At 51.3% G+C, this 18,536-nt stretch overlaps 1 protein-coding gene across 1 annotated transcript in view; it reads left to right on the top strand.

Moving 5' to 3' along the window:
• Positions 1 to 18,536, top strand: part of PSMC4 (proteasome 26S subunit, ATPase 4) — a 360,239-nt gene that overhangs the window by 75,169 nt on the left and 266,534 nt on the right. The window contains 1 exon segment of the mRNA XM_030212086.1: positions 823 to 921. Coding sequence (XP_030067946.1) covers positions 823 to 921 — 99 coding nt within the window.

Here is an 18,536-nt window from a genome sequence, read left to right as displayed (position 1 = left end):
TTAAAAACATTGCTAAGGATGCTCTACAAGTTCTTGGCTGCTCTGATTGTGATGTAGAGAATGCCAGCGAATGGATATGCAGTGATGCTAATGATCCAGGGTATCTGATCATAACAGATGATGAAATTGTGGAATTAGTATAATTAGTATAAGACAAGGAGCACGAATCAGAAACTGATGATGATCACCAGGTTAATGCTGATATGGGACCAGCATATGCAGAAGCCTTTTGATGTTTTGGCTTGACTGGAAAAGCAGAAAAAAAGCAGTGTGACCCAGCTCCCGAAGAGACTACGTGATCTTGCAGTAGGGAAATGAACATTGGTACTGAAACAATTAAGAATTAGTTCCTTTTTAAAAAGAAATACAATAGTGTATGTATTACAAATACAGTACTGTAGTTCGGTATTTTTCCCCCCATTTATTGTTGAAAAAAATAATGTTAAACATACAATTATCAGAATATGTGCTCTTTTCAAACAGGTAGGTACAATCTCTTCTAAAAGGTTTGTCCAATCATCTGGATTTTTGATTATCCAGACTGCCCTCCACTGAGGTTAGTCTGGATAATCAGCATCCTACTGTATATTGACATTCCGTTCTTTTTTTCTTTCTGCATAGACTGGCCCAGTGTAAATACATCACATTCATGGTTTTTCCGGGACTCTCTAAATCCAAGTCAGCCTCTTCCTTTAGTACTGGGATTTTGGGCATTAGTATACAGCTTTTTCATTTGTCTATCTCGGAACCTTCTCAAATTGTTGATTTGTGCAGGTACTGAACAGGAAAACTTACTTAAGCTCCTTCTTTTATCTCCTCCAGGAAGAAGCTCCTGTGCTGTCCATCTCCAGACCTCTGACCGGCCTCTCTTTCCTGGGTCCTGAGCCAGAAGATTTGGAGGATTTATACAGTCGTTACAAGGTGGGAGTTGCTGCACATAGAGCTTCAAATGCTCAAGTTAGCAATTGGTATAACGTAGTAACATAGTAGATGACTGCAGATGAAGAACTATACGGTCCATCCAGGTTGCCCAACAAGATAAACTAATAGCATAAGGTATGATGTGATACTACATATGTATAATTGATCTTGATTTCTTATTCTCATATTCAGGATGCAGGCCGTAGAAGTCTTCCTGGTACTGGTCTTGTTCTCCTACTGAAACAGAATCTGTCCAGCCATGATCAGGGCACAGACCATAGAAATCTGCCCAGCAACGGCTTTGCTTCCTAGTTAATGAAGTTTCCATCTGATCACTTCTAGGCTTGTTTGGTTTCATGCCTTCTATACAAGATTCCTTTGATTTTATCCCCACACATTTTTTAATTATGTTGCCATTTTCTTCATCACCACCTCTCGTGGGAGGGCATTCTCGATATCTACCACCCTCTCCATGAAAAAATACTTCCATATCATCAAGCTGATCAATCCATAGACTGGTGGGTTGTGTCCATCTACCAGCAGGTGGAGATAGAGAGCAAACTTTTGCCTCCCTATATGTGGTCATGTGCTGCCGGAAACTCCCCAGTATGTTCTCTATCTCAGCAGGTGGTGGTCACACACAGCAGCAGCTCTGGCTAGGCCTCCAAGCCTAATTTTTAGGTTTTGTTGAGTGCCTGGGGTTGAGGGCTCTTTTGAGCAAGTGCAAACCTGGTGGTGCCAGGTCCCTCCTTTTCTCCCCCCTCCCGCTGGCTCCGTTAAAAAAAAAAAAAAAAATTTTAAACGTCCTTAAAGGCGTTTATTTCGACGTTTATTTAAACGTTCATTGCAGCTACTCACTGGGACACCAGTTCGTTACAGCTCGGAGCGGACAGCAGGTAATTTTTACCTTTTTATAGCGGGCAGGGGGTTCCCCGATTCTTCTCCTCATGGCATATGGCGTCGGAGGGCGAGGGCGCAAAGGGTCGCTCCCCGGATCGCTTGAGCGCTTCTAGAGGGGATGCGGGGGTCTTACAGCCTGATTCGCCCTTGTTGGGTGACAGTTTCGTGACCGATGAATGTCCCGGTCCTTCCTCCGGCGTGGCGGTTTTTCCCGCCATAAACGCCCATCCCCCGCTCCTCGCCTCCGCCATCTTGGCCGGCCACGCGGCTCGGACGGCTTCTTCGTGGGCCGCCCTTGAGGTTGGAGACATTAATGCCATGAACGCCCTTAATTTGGGCGACGGCACAAAAGCGGCTAAAGTTAAGCGCCGTTCTTCCCGCGCGGCTCCTTTGCGGAGTGTCGCGCCGGACGCCATTTTGGATGCGCAGCATGTCTCTCCCCCGCTCTTGAGAGCGCCGGTTGAGGGTGCGTCTAGGGCTGTTGCCCAGGCTGCGGAAGTGCACAGTCTGGGGGGTTTCTCCCCCGAGTTTGTTTTGCTGCTGCATCAGGCTTTCCTCATGCAAAACGCTGCCCCTGCTCCCTCGTCTGGTAAAGAGGTTGAGGTTCCCAGAGGTAAACGCCCTCGGGTTGATTCCCAGGCCTTGGAGGAATTTGTTTCCTCCGATGTAGATGAGGGCAGCGTGTCTGAGATCTCCCAACGGTCCTTTGCGGATTCCTTGGAGGAGACGGATCCCCGCTCGGATGGAGCGGATGACCCCTCTGCAGCGCGGCTTTTTAGCCCAGGGGATTTGCCCAACCTGTTGTTACAGGCCATGGACACTTTGAAGATTTCCTCTCCAGAGGACGTCTCTCCCTCAGCCCCTGTTGGCTCTGCCATTATGCTGGGGACGAAGCGCCCGCCTAGAACCTTCCACGTGCATGATGCCATGCACACCCTAATTTCGGCTCAATGGGATGTCCCAGAAGCGAGCCTTAAAGTGGCTAGGGCTATGTCCCGCCTCTATCCTTTGGCTGTGAGTGAGCGTGAGGCCTATCTGTGGCCTACCGTGGATTCTTTAATCACTGCGGTGACTAAGAAAACGGCGTTGCCGGTGGAAGGTGGCACGGCCCTAAAGGACGCCCAAGACAGAAGATTGGAGGCGGCCTTAAGGGCGTCCTTTGAGGCGGCTGCTTTAAGTTTGCAGGCCTCAGTTTGCGGCTCCTATGTGGCCAGGGCGTGCCTGACTATGGTGCAGCGGGCTTCCCCCTCGGATCATTCCTTGAGGGCTGATTGGCCGGCCCTGGAATCGGGCTTAGCCTATTTGGCAGACTTGCTGTATGATGTCTTGAGAGCCTCAGCGAAAGGCATGGCTCAGACAATCTCTGCGCGGCGGTGGCTTTGGCTGAAACATTGGTCTGCTGACCACGCCTCTAAATCCCGCCTGGCTAGGTTGCCTTTTAAAGGCAAGCTGCTCTTTGGGGTCGAGTTGGACAAAATCGTGACCGATCTCGGCACGTCTAAGGGCAAGAAATTACCAGAGGTCAGGGCTCGGGCTAGTTCTCGTCCCGGTACCTCCAGAGGACGGTTGCAGGAAGCCCGTCGGTACCGCCCGGGCAAGTCGGGTTCCTCTGCCCCCTCTTCCTTCAAGAGGAATTTCTCCCCCAAGCAGCATTCCTTTCGCAGAGACCGCCGTCCCGGAGGTGCTCCCTCCGGTCCTCCCCCAGGGTCTCGTACCCAATGACGGGGTCTTGGTCCACGCCCCAGTGCAGATTGGAGGACGGCTGTCCTCGTTTCTGGGCGAGTGGACCACAATAACTTCAGACGCGTGGGTGCTGGAAGTCATCAGAGACGGCTACAAACTAGAGTTCTGCCGACCCTTAAAAGACGGGTTTGTACTCTCTCCCTGCAAGTCTCCGGTCAAAGCTGTGGCAGTGCAGCAGACCTTGGACAATCTGATCCGCCTGGGCGCGGTCGTTCCGGTGCCAGAAAGTCAGCTTGGCAAGGGACGTTACTCCATTTACTTTGTGGTACCAAAGAAAGGAGGTTCTGTCCGGCCTATCCTCGACCTCAAAGGGGTCAATCGGGCCTTGAAAGTGCGGCACTTTCGCATGGAGACTCTCCGCTCTGTTATAGCGGCAGTGAAGGCAGGAGAGTTCCTGGCATCCTTGGACATCAAGGAAGCGTACCTGCATATTCCCATCTGGCCTCCTCATCAACGCTTTCTGCGTTTTGCAGTCCTGGGACGACACTTCCAGTTCAGAGCCCTCCCTTTCGGGTTGGCTACTGCTCCGCGGACCTTTTCCAAAGTAATGGTGGTCATCGCGGCCTTCCTACGAAAGGAAGGGGTACAAGTCCATCCTTATCTGGACGACTGGTTGATCCGAGCCCCCTCTTATGCAGAGTGCGGCTAAGCTGTGGACCGGGTAGTTGCTCTTTTGAGCTCCCTGGGATGGATCATCAACTGGGAGAAGAGCCAGCTGCGCCCGACTCAGTCCCTGGAGTACCTGGGAGTTCGATTCGACACCCAAGTGGGCAGAGTTTTCCTGCCAGACAATCGGATTGTCAAACTTCAGGCTCAGGTGGACCAGTTCCTAGTAGCCTCTCCCCTTCGGGCTTGGGACTATGTGCAGCTGTTGGGCTCTATGACGGCCACGATGGAAGTTGTGCCCTGGGCCAGGGCTCATATGAGACCACTTCAACACTCTTTGCTGCAGCGCTGGACTCCGATGTCGGAGGATTATGCTGTGCGCCTTCCCTTGGACCCAGCAGTGCGCAAGGCGCTGAGCTGGTGGATGCAGACAGACAAGTTGTCTGCGGGAATGCCTCTGGTGACCCCAGAGTGGATTGTCGTCACGACGGACGCCTCGTTGTCGGGCTGGGGAGCCCACTGCTTGGGAAGGACAGCGCAGGGGCTCTGGTCTCCTGCAGAGGCAAAGTGGTCTATCAACCTCCTGGAACTCAGAGCCATTCGGTTGGCGCTTTTGGAGTTCATCCCGGTACTGGTGTTGAAGCCTGTACGGGTCCTGTCGGACAATGCCACGGCTGTGGCCTATGTCAACCGCCAGGGAGGTACCAAGAGCGCCCCTCTAGCCAAGGAGGCTATGAATCTTTGCCAGTGGGCGGAAGCGAACCTGGAGCAGCTTTCAGCGGCCCACATTGCCGGAGTCATGAATGTCAAGGCGGACTTTCTCAGTCGCCATACCTTGGAGCCCGGAGAGTGGCAGCTATCTGCTCAGGCGTTCTTGGACATCACGAAGCGCTGGGGCCAGCCGAGCCTAGATCTGATGGCGTCATCGGCCAATTGCCAAGTGCCGCGCTTTTTCAGCAGAGGACGGGACCCTCGATCCCTGGGAGTAGATGCTCTTCTCCAACAGTGGCCGACACAAGAGCTTCTCTATGTGTTCCCGCCCTGGCCCATGTTGGGCAGGGTGCTAGACCGGGTGGCAAAGCATCCCGGCAGGGTAATCCTGGTGAGTCCGGATTGGCCCAGGCGTCCCTGGTATGCGGACTTGATCAGGCTCTCAGTCGACGATCCTCTGCGGCTGCCAGTGGAGCAGGGCCTGTTACATCAGGGTCCCGTGGTGATGGAGGATCCCTCCCCCTTTGGTCTTACGGCCTGGCTATTGAGCGGCAGCGTCTGAGGAAGAAGGGCTTCTCAGACAAGGTCATCGCCACTATGCTGAGAGCGAGGAAGCGCTCTACTTCTACTGCTTACGCCAGGGTTTGGCGTATCTTTGCAGCGTGGTGTGAAGCAGGCTCACTTTCTCCCTTCACTGCTCCAATTTCTTCAGTGTTGGCATTCCTGCAAGAAGGTCTGGAGAAAGGCCTGTCGCTCAGTTCCCTTAAAGTCCAGGTAGCGGCTCTGGCTTGCTTCAGGGGCCGCCTGAAGGGTGCTTCCCTGGCTTCGCAGCCAGATGTGGTGCGCTTTCTCAAGGGAGTTAATCACCTGCGCCCTCCTCTGCACTCAGTGGTGCCTGCGTGGAATCTCAACCTGGTGCTAAGAGCATTGCAGAAGCCGCCTTTTGAACCCTTGTCGAGGGCATCTCTGAAAGACCTGACGTTGAAAGCAGTCTTTTTGGTGGCTATCACTTCAGCCAGAAGAGTTTCCGAGCTCCAGGCGCTCTCATGTCGAGAGCCTTTTCTGCAGTTCACTGAGGCAGGAGTGACTATTCGCACAGTGCCTTCCTTCCTGCCCAAGATTGTTTCTCGCTTCCATGTGAATCAGCAGCTCTGTCTCCCTTCCTTTCGTAGGGAGGACTACCCAGAGGAGTACTCTGCTCTTAAATATCTGGATGTGAGATGAGTCATCATCAGATACTTGGAAGTGACCAATGATTTCCGGAAATCGGATCATCTGTTTGTCCTGTTTGCAGGTCCTCGTAAGGGTCTGCAGGCTGCTAAGCCTACAGTGGCAAGATGGGTCAAGGAAGCCATTGAAGCGGCTTATGTGGCCGCGGGGAAGGTGCCACCTATCCAGCTGAAGGCTCACTCCACGAGAGCTCAGGCGGCCTCGATGGCAGAGGCCGGATCCGTCTCCTTGGAAGAGATATGCAAGGCGGCAACTTGGGCTTCGGCTCATACATTCTCCAAGCATTACCGTTTGACTGTGGCTGCACGGGCGGAGGCCCGGTTTGGAGCTTCAGTGTTGAGGTCAGGGATTTCAATGTCCCGCCCTGGGTGAGTACTGCTTCGGTACATCCCACCAGTCTATGGATTGATCAGCTTGATGATATGGAAGGTAAAATTATGTATAATCATACCTGATAATTTTCTTTCCATTAATCATAGCTGATCAATCCATAGCCCCTCCCAGATATCTGTACTGTTTTTATTCTGGTTGCATTTCAGGTTCAAGTTTAGTCTTCAGTTACTTCAGAAAGACTTCGTGTTCAAGTTTTTTCACTTGGATTCTTCAAGAGTTAAGACGAGTTTGTGTTACAGTGAGCTGCTGCATTCCTCTCCCCTCCGTTTTACGGGTCTGGATTGAGACTTAAAATTCTGCCGGCACTCCCTCCCGCTTCGTGCGGCTGTAGGGCAGCTTTGTACCCCTCCCGCTTCGGCGGTGTTAGGGTCAGTCAGCTCCTCCCGCGGTTGCGGTTGCAGGATAGCCAGATCCCCCCGCATCGGCGGGTGTGGTGTCCCTCCCCCGCTCCGCGGGGATGAGCTGGACGGATTCCCCTCCCCCACTTGTGTGGGGATGAGCTGGGTTAATTCCCCTCCCCCGTTTCGGCGGTGGTGAGCTGGGCAGAGTGTCCCTTCGTGGGTGTAATTCTCTAAGTGCTGAGTCCTGCGGATGGAGCTTTGATATCGACATACTGAGGAGTTTCCGGCAGCACATGACCACATATAGGGAGGCAAAAGTTTGCTCTCTATCTCCACCTGCTGGTAGATGGACACAACCCACCAGTCTATGGATTGATCAGCTATGATTAATGGAAAGAAAATTATCAGGTATGATTATACATAATTTTACCTTCCTGAGTCAGCCCCCCCCCCCCCCCCCCCCCCCACCACCAAAGCTTAATTCTTGTCCTCAAGTTCTGCCACCTTCCCATCTCTGGAAAAGTTTGTTTGTAAATTTATACCTTTCAAGTATTTGAACGGCTGTATCATATCACCCCTGTTTCTCCTTTTGTCCAGGGTGTAAATGTTCAGGTCCTCAAGCCTCTCATTCGTCTTCTGACACAGAAAACATACTATTTTTGTCGCTTTTCTCTGAACCACTTCGTCTTTTTATGTCCTTAGCAAGATATGACCTCCAAAAATGAACACAGTACTTGACGTGGGTCTTCACCAATGACTTGTACAGGGGCATCAACACCTCCTTTCTTCTGCTGATTATGCCTTTCTGTGCATCGTAGCATCCTTCTGGCCGTGAACACTGCTTTGTCACATTGTATTCACCTTGAGTTCCTCACAGCACCACCATCACCTGTTCCTCTTCTGAGCTGTGCTTATTAATCTCTCTCCTCCTATCTGGTGCATCACCTTTGGATTTCTGCACCTCAAATGTATCATTCTGCATTTCTTGGCATTAAATTTTAACTACTATAAGACCATCTCTAGCGCATCAAATCACGTCAGAGTCACCAATGTATTTTTTTAGGGTCAATTTATTCCTACCTAGGAAGAAATAAATCACCCAAGGCTGCAGCAGTTTGCTCTTTATTAAATACCTTTCAAGTATTTGTATTATTAGCAGATCAGTGATATCTCACTGGGAGTACAGAACGTTGCTGCACAAGAATTACTTCTATATCTGAGACTCCAAAGAATATACAAGCAATGAAATGCTTTTATTTATTAGTCTCCAAATATATGTATAATCAAGACTAATTATGAGAAAGCAATTGGATTACTTGCCAATGCAGATACAATTGATTGGTTTCTCATGTGAGAGAGCAGCCCTGCTTGGACAAAGGTGCTGGCTGTGACTGTCTCACTCCAAAGAAATAGGAAGTACACTCCTTTTTATATGCCCATTTAGGATACAGACAAAATGACAGTAACATACCTTATTGGATATAATATATTGTAGTCACCACCTTAGTGACCATATATGGTACCATTTACCGTACGTGCTTGGCTTTTTTTTAGCATTGCTCAGAAAACCTGGTCATCTTCCTGCAAGACCACTCAGTTCTACATGTTTGACCATATTTTCCTGGGCATAACTGACTATGCCCTGTTGGTAAACTGCACCATCCTGTTTATGAGGTTTTTGCACCCTAGCCCTTCCTTATTTTGCTGCATGGTGTGTCCCAACAGCTCAGGAGTCTTACTTGAACTTCAGAGTTCAGATTACAGTTAAAGGCCTGTAAGCTTTTCTCATTTTTAGATCCTGAAGCAAGAAAGGCTTTGAACCAAGGCTCTCAGTTATGATGATAATATTCACAACACATCTCTAATCAAAATGCATGATAACAAAAATGTAAGTGAAAAGGAAATTGCCCGGTTCATATCTAATCAAACCATTATAACCATAGCAGGTGATTGGCTGAATCAGAGGAACCATAATTGCACATTTCCTTGTCATCAGCAGCAGATGAATCCATTAACAGATGGGTTGTATCCACCTACCAGCAGGTGGAAATAGAGAACACTGAAAGACAATAGTGCCTCTAGGACAGCTAGCCTCAACTGCCTTCAGTATTTCTCTATCTCCCAGCAGGTGTGGACGTAGCTTGATCAGCTCCTGGATTTCAGACTGCCTGGGGTGGCTCCTGTGCTTTGCCAGTTGAGCAGGGGTGCTGTGGCTGGTGGTGCCCACTTTAAAGGCATATAGGTTCACCCTTTCCCTGCCTTACCCATTCCCCCTGCCTCCCAGAGTCCCTCTGTTGCTGCCTGCCTTCAACTTTCCTCACAGCGTAAAAAAAAATAATAAAAGCGCGCTTTTACTGCATGGCTGTTCTGAGACTTTTTCCAGTGATCCTGGTTCTGTGCAGCTTGACCGGAGTTCGTTGACTCGGTCTTCTGAGGTGAGAGTGGTGCCCAGCTCCTCCGGGGAGGTCCTGCGGACGCCGTTCTGATCGGGGTAAGTTTTGGCGTGAAGCCGCCATTTTATTGCTATATTCCCGTCCTGTGAAAAAAAACGGACGATGGCTGCTGAAGGAGTTAAGGTTAGTAGGAGGAGCTTGAATTGTATGCGGTGTCTGATCGGAAGCCAGTGAAGAGACTTGAGGAGGGGAGTAATGTGCGCATAACGGTTTTGGTGGAAGATAAGACGTGCAGCCGAGTTCTGAACGGATTGAAGGGGGGATAGATGGTTAAGTGGGAGGCCAGTGAGGAGCAGATTGCAGTAGTCAAGGTGAGAGGAAATGAGAGCGTGGATAAGAGTACGGGTGGTGTGTTCAGAGAGGAAGGGGCAGATTTTGTTGATGTTGTAGAGAAAGAAGCGACAGGTCTTGGCTGTCTGCTGGATATGGGCAGAGAAGGAGAGGGAGGAGTCGAAGATGACTCCAAGGTTGCGGGCAGATGAGACGGGAAGGATGAGGGTACCGTCGACTGAGATAGAGAGTGGAGGGAGAGAAGTAGGTTTAGGTGGGAAGACAATGAGCTCAGTCTTGGCCATGTTCAGTTTCAGGTGGCGGTTGGACATCCAGGCAGCGATGTCAGATAAGCAGGCTGATACTTTGGCCTGGGTTTCTGCGGTGATGTCTGGTGTGGAGAGATAAAGCTGAGTGTCATCGGCATAAAGATGATATTGGAAACCATGAGAGATCAGTGAGCCCAGGGAAGAGGTGTAGACTGAAAAAAGAAGGGGCCCAAGGACAGATCCTTGAGGAACCCCAACAGAGAGCTGGATGGGAGTGGAGGAAGAGCCATGAGAGTGTACTCTGAAGGTGCGGTTGGAGAGATAAGAGGAGAACCAGGAGAGGACAGAGCCCTGGAACCCAAGTGAAGATAGTGTGTCAAGAAGTAGATTATGATTAAAAGTATCAAAGGCGGCGGATAGGTCAAGGAGGATGAGGCTGGAGTAATGACCTTTGGATTTTGCAAGGAACAGGTCATTACAGACTTTAGTAAGAGCCGTTTCCGTTGAGTGTAAAGGGCGAAAACCGGACTGAGGCGGGTCAAGGATGGCATGAGAGGAGAGAAAATCGAGGCAGCGGCTGTGAACGGCACGTTCAAGTATCTTGGAGAGGGAGGGTAGGAGGGAGATGGGGCAGGTAGGGTCAAGTGATGGTTTTTTGAGGAAAGGTGTGACTACAGCATGCTTGAAGGTGTCAGGGACAGTTGCAGTGGAGAGAGATATGACAGATGGAGGGGGTGACAGTAGGAGAGATGGTGTTAAGTAAGTTGGTGGGGATCGGGTCAGAGGAACAGGTGGTGTATTTCGAGGTGGAAAGAAGGTGGGCGGTTTCCTCTTCGGTGATATTAGGAAAAGAGGAAAAGGAGGCCTGGGTTGGTTGGTTGAGGGAGTGGGTTAGAGGGTGAGGAGGAGGAGGTGGTTTGGTAGTACATTCGAGGTTGATCTTTTGTACCTTATCACAGAAGTAGTCAGCCAGAGTTTGAGGAGAGAGTGAGGGGGGGGGGGGGTGGGAGCGGAGGGCACTTTAAGGAGGGAGTTAAGGGTGGCGAAGAGACGACGAGGGTTGGAGCTGAGGGAATTAGTTAATTGGGTGTAATAGTCCTGTTTGGCAAGGAATAGGGAGGACTGGAAGGAGGATAGCATGAATTTGTAATGACAGAAGTAACTTTGGGTGCGAGATTTCCTCCAGAGGCGTTCAGCCGATCGTGCGCAGGAGCGAAGGTATCGGATGCAAGGGGTCAGCCAGGGCTGAGGATTAGTATGTCGTGTGGGACGGGAGATGGATGGTGCAAGGGTATCCAGGGCAGAGGAGAGAGAGGCATTGTAAGTAGAGACAGCCTTGTCAACAGATTCGGAGGACATGATGGACGGGAGGAGATTAGAGATTTGAGAGGAAAGGGTGGGAGGGTCGACAGCCTGGAGATTTCTGGAAGTGGTGGTTAGTAGTGGACGGGACTGCGGGGGAGGGTGATGAAGTGTGAAGGTGATCAGGTGATGATCTGAGAGAGGAAGAGCAGAGGTGCAGAAATCGGAGGGTGAGCAGGAAGAGGAGAGGACGAGGTCGAGACAATGGCCTGAGCGGTGAGTAGGGGTGGAGGAGCTTAGTTGGAGGTTTAAGAAGGATATCAGAGTGAAGAATTGGGAAGCGTAAGAGTCGGATGGGTCGTCAGCGTGTATATTAAAGTCACCAAGAATGAGGGACGAAGATGAGGGTTCAAGAAAAACTGAGAGCCAGGCATCGAAGTCAGTGAGGAAGGAAGGGAGGGACTTGTCGGGGGGGCGGGGGGGGGCGGTAAATGACTGCAACTCTGAGTGGCAGTGGGTAGAGAAGACGGATGGAGTGCACTTCGAAGGAGGAGAAGCAGTAAGACTGCGGTAGGAGGAGGGGTTGAAAGCTACAAGAGGGCGAGAGTAGAACCCCGACGCCTCCACCATGGCCATCAGGGCGAGGAGTGTTGGAGAAGAGATAACCTCCGTGGCAAAGGGCAGCGACTGATGCAGAGTCAGGACTGAGCCAGGTTTCGGTTAGGGCGAGTAGCTGAAGGGAACGAGAGATGAAGAGATCATGGGTGAAGGGAAGTTTGTTGCAGACCGAGTGAGCATTCCACAGGGCACACGAGAAGGGGAAGGAAGGGGGGGGAGGAGGGGAATAGGGATGAGATTGGAGACATCCCGTTTGCGTGGATAGGACGAGGACAGATGTGGGGGACCTGGATTGGGATTGATGTTACCCGCGGATAGCAGGAGAAGGAGCAAGAGAGTGCGGAGGAGGGTGGGGGAGGTAGGGGCGGCGAAGGCGGGGTGCGCTTAAGAGGAATGGGGTTTAATGGCAGGATGGAAGTGTTGAAGGTTGAGAGCTAGGAAGAAAGAGGGGGATAGGAGAGATGGTGAGGTGGGTGGGTAGGGTAATGAGATAGTGAGCAGGACGGGAGAGGACATGGGTGGGCAGTGAGTTCCTGAGGAAGGCAGTGGTAGGGGAACAGGGAGACGGAAGAGATTAGGAAGGGACAGGGCAAGGAGCAGAATGTGTATCGGGGCCATGAATAGTGGCTGGGGTGTTTGCAGGTGCCAAAGTAGTGACTAGATCAGGCGGACTGGGACAATCTGGAGCGGAGGAGCTGGGATAGAGTGGGGCAGTGGGGCTGGAGCAGGCTGGATTGTATGAGCTGTTAGGCCCCTCCAAATAGGCAAAGGTCCCGCCAGTCAAATAGCCAGGACTGCGTTGTTTACTGGCCCTAAAGTGTAGTATCCTATCGTGAATTATGGTGTAATAAGATGGAAAGTGTGCGATACGATAGATAAAAGCATGCGAAGAGCACTTAGTGATTGGCAAAATGTTACAGAGTATGTGTACAGGTTAAAATACAACAATTCTGAATTAAGAGTTGCTTTAGGTATTTGTAGCCAGTAGCACAGTTCAGTATGTTCTCAGTTGAGGCAATAAGTCCTCAGGGAGTTATTTTAGTACAGCAATAGGTCTGAGGGACATTTTCTGCAGCAGGATAAATAGACGCATATAAGCAGTATGCTTATATGCAGGCCCTCTCGTTTGATGATCCTGCTGAAGGCAAAGCCTCCTCAGGCTTCTTAACTCGGGCCTTTCCTGTGCATGACTTCATCCTAGAGCTTATTTCTGCTCAATGGTCTGACCCCGATGGGCCTTTGAAAGTGGCCAAGGCTATGGGTCAGCTGTACCCTCTGCGTGAGGAGCACTTGGCCCCTTTGGGGATGTCTAAAGTGGATGCATTGGTCACGGTGGTGACAAAAAAGACCCAGTAGAGAGAGGAGTCGCTTTGAAAGACATGCAGGACCGGCGGCTTGAGTCCGTGTTGAAGCGGTCCTTTGAAATTGCGGGCCTTGCCTTGAGGGCGTCTATTTGCAGTTCCTGTGCAGCCCGGGCATGTCTTTCCTGGTTTCAGCAGGCAGTGGAATAGCCCCCCTTTCTGAGGTTGCCCCACGGATGGAGTTGGCCCTGTCATTTTTGGCTGGCGCCCTGTATGATCTGGTCAGAGCTTCGGCTAAACAGATGTCTGTAGCGGTGTCCGGCCGCCGCCTTCTTTGACTGCAGCATTGGATGGCTGATAATGGCTTCTAAGCAAGGACTGGTGAGGTTACCCTTTCGGGGCCTCCTGTTATTTGGAGAGGAATTGGAGAAGATTGTGAAAGACCTGGGGGAATCTAAACCCCAGAGGTTACCTGAGGATAGGCCGAGGCCTTCTTCCAAGGGTTCTGTGTTTTCCTCCTCTTCCAGACCTCGCTTCCGTGAAGCCCGGGGCACTCTGCTGGGTTTTCTCAACGTGCCCGTTTTCAGCAGAGGAACTCCTTTCACTCGGACAAACGTTTTGCAGGGGCCAGTTCAAGCCAGGAGTTCAGGGGCGTCCTCCACAATGATGGGACGCTGGTCCACTCCTCATTGCCTGCAATAGGAGGACGTCTTTCCCTCTTTCTAGAGGAATGGACCAAGATTACCTCAGATCAGTGGGTCCTGGACCTGATCAGAGAAGGTTACCGACTGGAATTCGGTGCCCCGGTGAGAGATGTGTTTGTGGAGTCCCGATGTGGCACTGCCGTAAGACGGGTGGCGGTAGAGGAGACCTTACAAGTCTTGCTGCACCTCGGAGCGGTGATCCTGGTGCCTCCCGCCAAACGCGGCTGCGGCCGCTATTTCATTAATTTTGTTGTGCCTCGAAAAGGTGGGTCTTTCAGGCCTATCCTCGACTTACGAAGAGTAAACGAGGCTCTCAGAGCACGACATTTTTGCATTGAAACCATGCGCTCCGTCATTACAGCGGTACAGCCAGGAGAGTTTCTCACGTCTCTGGACCTAAAAGAAGCTTATTTGCACATTCCTATCTGGCCTCCACACCAGCGGTTCCTCCGCTTTGCAGTGTTGGGAAAGCATTTCCAGTTTCAGGCCTTGCATTTCGGCTTAGCCACAGCTCCCCGTACCTTTTCTAAGGTAATGGTGGTAGTAACTGCCTGTCTCAGGCAAGAGGGTATCACCCTTATCTCGACGACTGGCTCATCAGAGCGGACTCGGCAACCGAGAGTCGTCTTGCCACAGCCAGAGTAGTGGCGGTCCTGCAGGCCTAAGCTGGGTGGTCAATGTACCCAAACGTCACCTGACCCCCTCTGTCTCTCGAGTATTTGGGGGTCTGGTTCGACACGGCATTGGGGTTGGTCTTTCTCCCCGACCAAAGGCGGTGCAAGCTTCAGAATCAGGTCTGTCTGCTCCTGCGGATGCCTCGCCCGCGAGCTTTGGACTTTGTCCAGCTGCTAGGGTCGATGATGGCCACCTTGGAGGTAATGCCTTGGGCGAGAGCGCATATGAGGCCTCTGCAGATTGTCCTGCTTCATCAGTGTTCAGGGTCTGTGGACACCCGTGAAAGCGGGGTGGTCCATCAATCGCTTGGAACTGAGAGCGATATTCCAGGCTCTTATGGCCTTTCAAAAGACTCTGAAGGGGCTTGCTGTCCGGGTTCTGTCAGACAACACGACAGCGGTGGCATACATAAATCGTCATGGCGGCATTCAGTGCAGGGCCTTGGCCGTGGAAGCCGCTCAGATTTGCCACTGGGCCGAGCTCCACCTGCAGCTTCTGTCAGCAGCTCACATAGCAGGTCAGAGCAACGTGCAAGCCGATTTTCTCAGCAGGCATCAAATGAACCTGGCGGAATGGGAACTGGCAGAAGTTTTTCTTCAGATTTGTGCCAAATGGGGGACTCGTGGAATGGATCTAATGGCGTCAAGTGCAAACGCCAAAGTACCTCGCTTTTTCAGCAGAAGGAGAGATCCTCACTCGGCAGGGTTGGGTGCTCTGGCTCAACCCTGGCCCTCGGGCCCTCCTGTATGTATTCCCTCCTTGGCCCTTGATAGGACGAGTGCTACTGCGGATTCGACAGCACCGAGGTCTGGTGATTCTCATCGTTCCAGATTGGCCAAGGCGTCCGTGGTATGCGGATCTCCGCCGGATGTTGGTGGTCGCTCCGGTGCATTTGCCCCTGGTGCCGAACCTGTTGGTTCAGGGTCAGGTGTCTATGGAGGAACCCTGCCGTTTGGTCTTACGGCCTGGCTATTGAGAGAGGGCGCAATTGAGAGACAAGGGCTACTCTAACAAGGTCATCTCCACTCTCTTGCAGGCCTGCAAGCGGTCCAACTCTGCAGTTTATGCTCGGATTTGGTGCAGATTTGAGGTGTGGGGTGTTTCAAAGGCGATCACACCCACGCGAGCTACTGTCTCAATTGTGCTGGACTTTTTGCAGGAGGGCTTACAAAAAGGCCTGGCTTACAATTCCCTGCGGGTGCAAGTGGCAGCATTATCATGCTATCGAGGGAAAGTCGCTGGCTTGTCCCTGGCTGCTCATCCGGACATTGCCAGATTTCTCAGAGGGGTGCTTAGGCTCCGTCCTCCTGTCCGGTTGCCCTCTTCAGCCTGGAACCTGGGGCTAGTGTTGAAGGCTCTTCAGTGTTCGCCCTTCGAGCCGCTTAAGCGAGCTTCGGAGAAGGATGTGACTCTCAAGACAGTCTTTTTGGTGGCCATGACGTCAGCTAGACGCGTGTCTGTGCTGTAGGCGCTGTCCTGTCGGGACCCTTTTCTGCAGTTCTCGGAGTCCGGAGTAACGGTATATACAGTGCCTTCCTTCCTGCCTAAGGTGGTTTCAGCGTTTCACCTGAACCAGCCCATTTTTCTTCCTTCCTTTTCTAGGGAAGAGTTCCCGGACTCCTTTGAGCAGTTACATCTTCTGGATGTCCGCAGGGCGCTGTTGCAGTATCTACAGATGTCAAATGACTTCAGGACTTTTTTTTGTCTTGTTGTCAGGTCCTCGGCTGGAGGCCCGGCGTCTAAGGCCATTGGCTCAAGGAAGTCATTTTTGCTGCATATCTGCTTTCAGGTCAGTCTCCGCCTGAAGCGTTTAGGGCGCATTCCACGAGAGCCATCTCCTCCTCGTGGGCTGAAACGGGTGCACTCTCTCTTCAAGAGATCTGTAGTGTGGCTACTTGGGCTTCTCAGCTCTCTTTTGCCCAACATTACAGGCTGGATGTTGCAGCGAAGCAGGACGCTGTTTTTGGAGCTCAAGTTTTGGCTCGTGGTGTGGCCTGTTCCCACCCTCAGTAGGGATTGCTTTTGTACATCCCATCAGTTAATGGATTCATCTGCTGCTGATGACAAGGAAGGGAAAATTAGGTTCTTATCTTGGTAATTTTCTTTCCTTTAGTCACAGCAGATGAATCCATGATCCCTCCCTGTCTGACTTTGTTTTTTGTTCAGATCTTTCATGCAGATATAAATCTCATTCGGAGAAGTTGGAAAACAGTTATCAGAATTGCTACATGATGTTCTACTACTGGAGGTTGAGATCGTCCCTCCTTTGATTCTCCTGTTCTAGGCGATTGTTCACTGTGAGGAAAGTTTGTTATTATACCTTTATGGTTCACTCTGCTTTGGAAATCTCAAATACTGAAGGCAGTTGGGGCTAGCCTTCCTAGAGGCACTATGGTTTTTCAGTGTCCTCTTTCTCCACCTGCTGGTAGGCAGATACAACCCATCAGTTAATGGATTCATCTGCTGTGACTAAAGGAAAGAAAATTACCAAGGTAAGAACCTAATTTTCCCTTGGCGTTCCTATTATTTCAAATGAAAGTACATACACTTATTGCCACCCCTGGCTGGTTGTTAATTTAATTTAAACACAGTACAAACACAGTTCAAAATACCAACAGTTATAATTCACATGACAATGAATGCATGTACTTACATTTGAAATAATAGGAACCAGCCAAATGTGCAATGATGCTTCCTCTACTTACTGAGTTCCTGCTCCCGAACCCCTGCTGGTTCTGCAACCTGCTGTCCCACCAGCCCCACAGACTTTATCGATGGCGGGCCTTGCTTCCAGAGCTGCAGGAAGGACTGTAGTGACGCACTGCTTCGGCGTCAGAGGTGCTTGCGCCTACCGTTCCATCTGCTCCAGATATGCCTGGCCCTCCACCGGCGGTGAGGTCTCCGACTTTGGCGCAGCTTGCGGCTCCAGTATCGGCTGCCGCCCAGGCCGGTTCCCCATCGATGTCGATGGAGGAAGCTTTGCCGCAGTCCATGCGGGAGTTGGCCCCTCGACATAGCCCTCGAGACCATGGGTCTTCAGGGTCGAAGCGGGTTCGGTCTCGGAAGCCACTGAGTGAAGTGCTGTCTGACACCAAAGAGGAACTCTCGTGGGAGTCAGAGGAAGATCCCAGGTATTTTTCCTCAGATGAGTCCTTTGGAATTCCCTCTGAACCTTCCCCTCCAACTAAAAGGAGGCTGTCTCCACCTGAGAGCCTCTCCTTTTCATCTTTTGTATGGGAAATGGCTTAGGCCATTCCATTCCCCGTAGAAGCGGGGGATGAGCCCAGGGCTGAGATGCTCGAGGTCCTGGTTTACACTTCTCCACCTAGAGAGGCAGGAACAGTTCCTTTGCATAAGGTCCTGAAGGAAGTCCTTATGTGAAACTGGGCGTCCCCTCTGTCTACCCCCATAATCCCCAAAAAGACAGATTCCCAATATAGGATCCAAGGGGAGCCTGGGTTGATGAGGTCTCAGTTACCCCACAACTCCATGGTGGTGGATTCCGCCATCAGGAGAGCCAAGAGTTCTAGAGACTATGCTTCGGCGCCCCCGGGCAGAGAAGCTAGGACCTTGGGTTCTTTTGGGAGGAAACTTTTATCAGGCCGCCATGCTCATTGCCTGTATACAGTTGTACCAACTCTTCATGAGCATCCACTTGCGGAGCTCGGTTTGGCAGCTGTCTAGTTTGGTCGATGCCCTCCCTCCGGAGCAGGCTGAACCTTTTCGCCAGCTGATCAAGCAGCAGAAGGTGTGTCGTAAATTTTTGGCCCGGGGCACTTATCACACTTTTGATGTAGCATCCAGGATCTCTGCTCAAGGTATAGCGATGCGCAGACTCTCATGGCTGCGTGTTTCTGACCTGTACCATTTGGTCCTGCAGAGGATAGCGGATGTTCCTTACTGGGGGTGGATAATATTTTCAGAGAGAAGGTGGAAGATCTTGTTGACGAAATCAGGAAGCATACAGATGCAATGACTTCTCTCTCCTGCTGTGCGCCTTTTGCTTCCACCTCCTCATCCATGAGGTTTTTTGGTGGGCCCCGGAGTGCTCCCTAATTTCTATTCTAGGCGTAGGTACACTCCAGTGTCTCGCCTGCCT

This window comes from Microcaecilia unicolor, chromosome 8 (genome assembly GCF_901765095.1).
Source record: "Microcaecilia unicolor chromosome 8, aMicUni1.1, whole genome shotgun sequence".
Classification (NCBI taxonomy): Eukaryota; Metazoa; Chordata; class Amphibia; order Gymnophiona; family Siphonopidae; genus Microcaecilia; species Microcaecilia unicolor.
The sequence above is the reverse complement of the archived record's forward strand: the minus strand, read 5'-3'. Positions and strand labels throughout refer to the sequence as shown.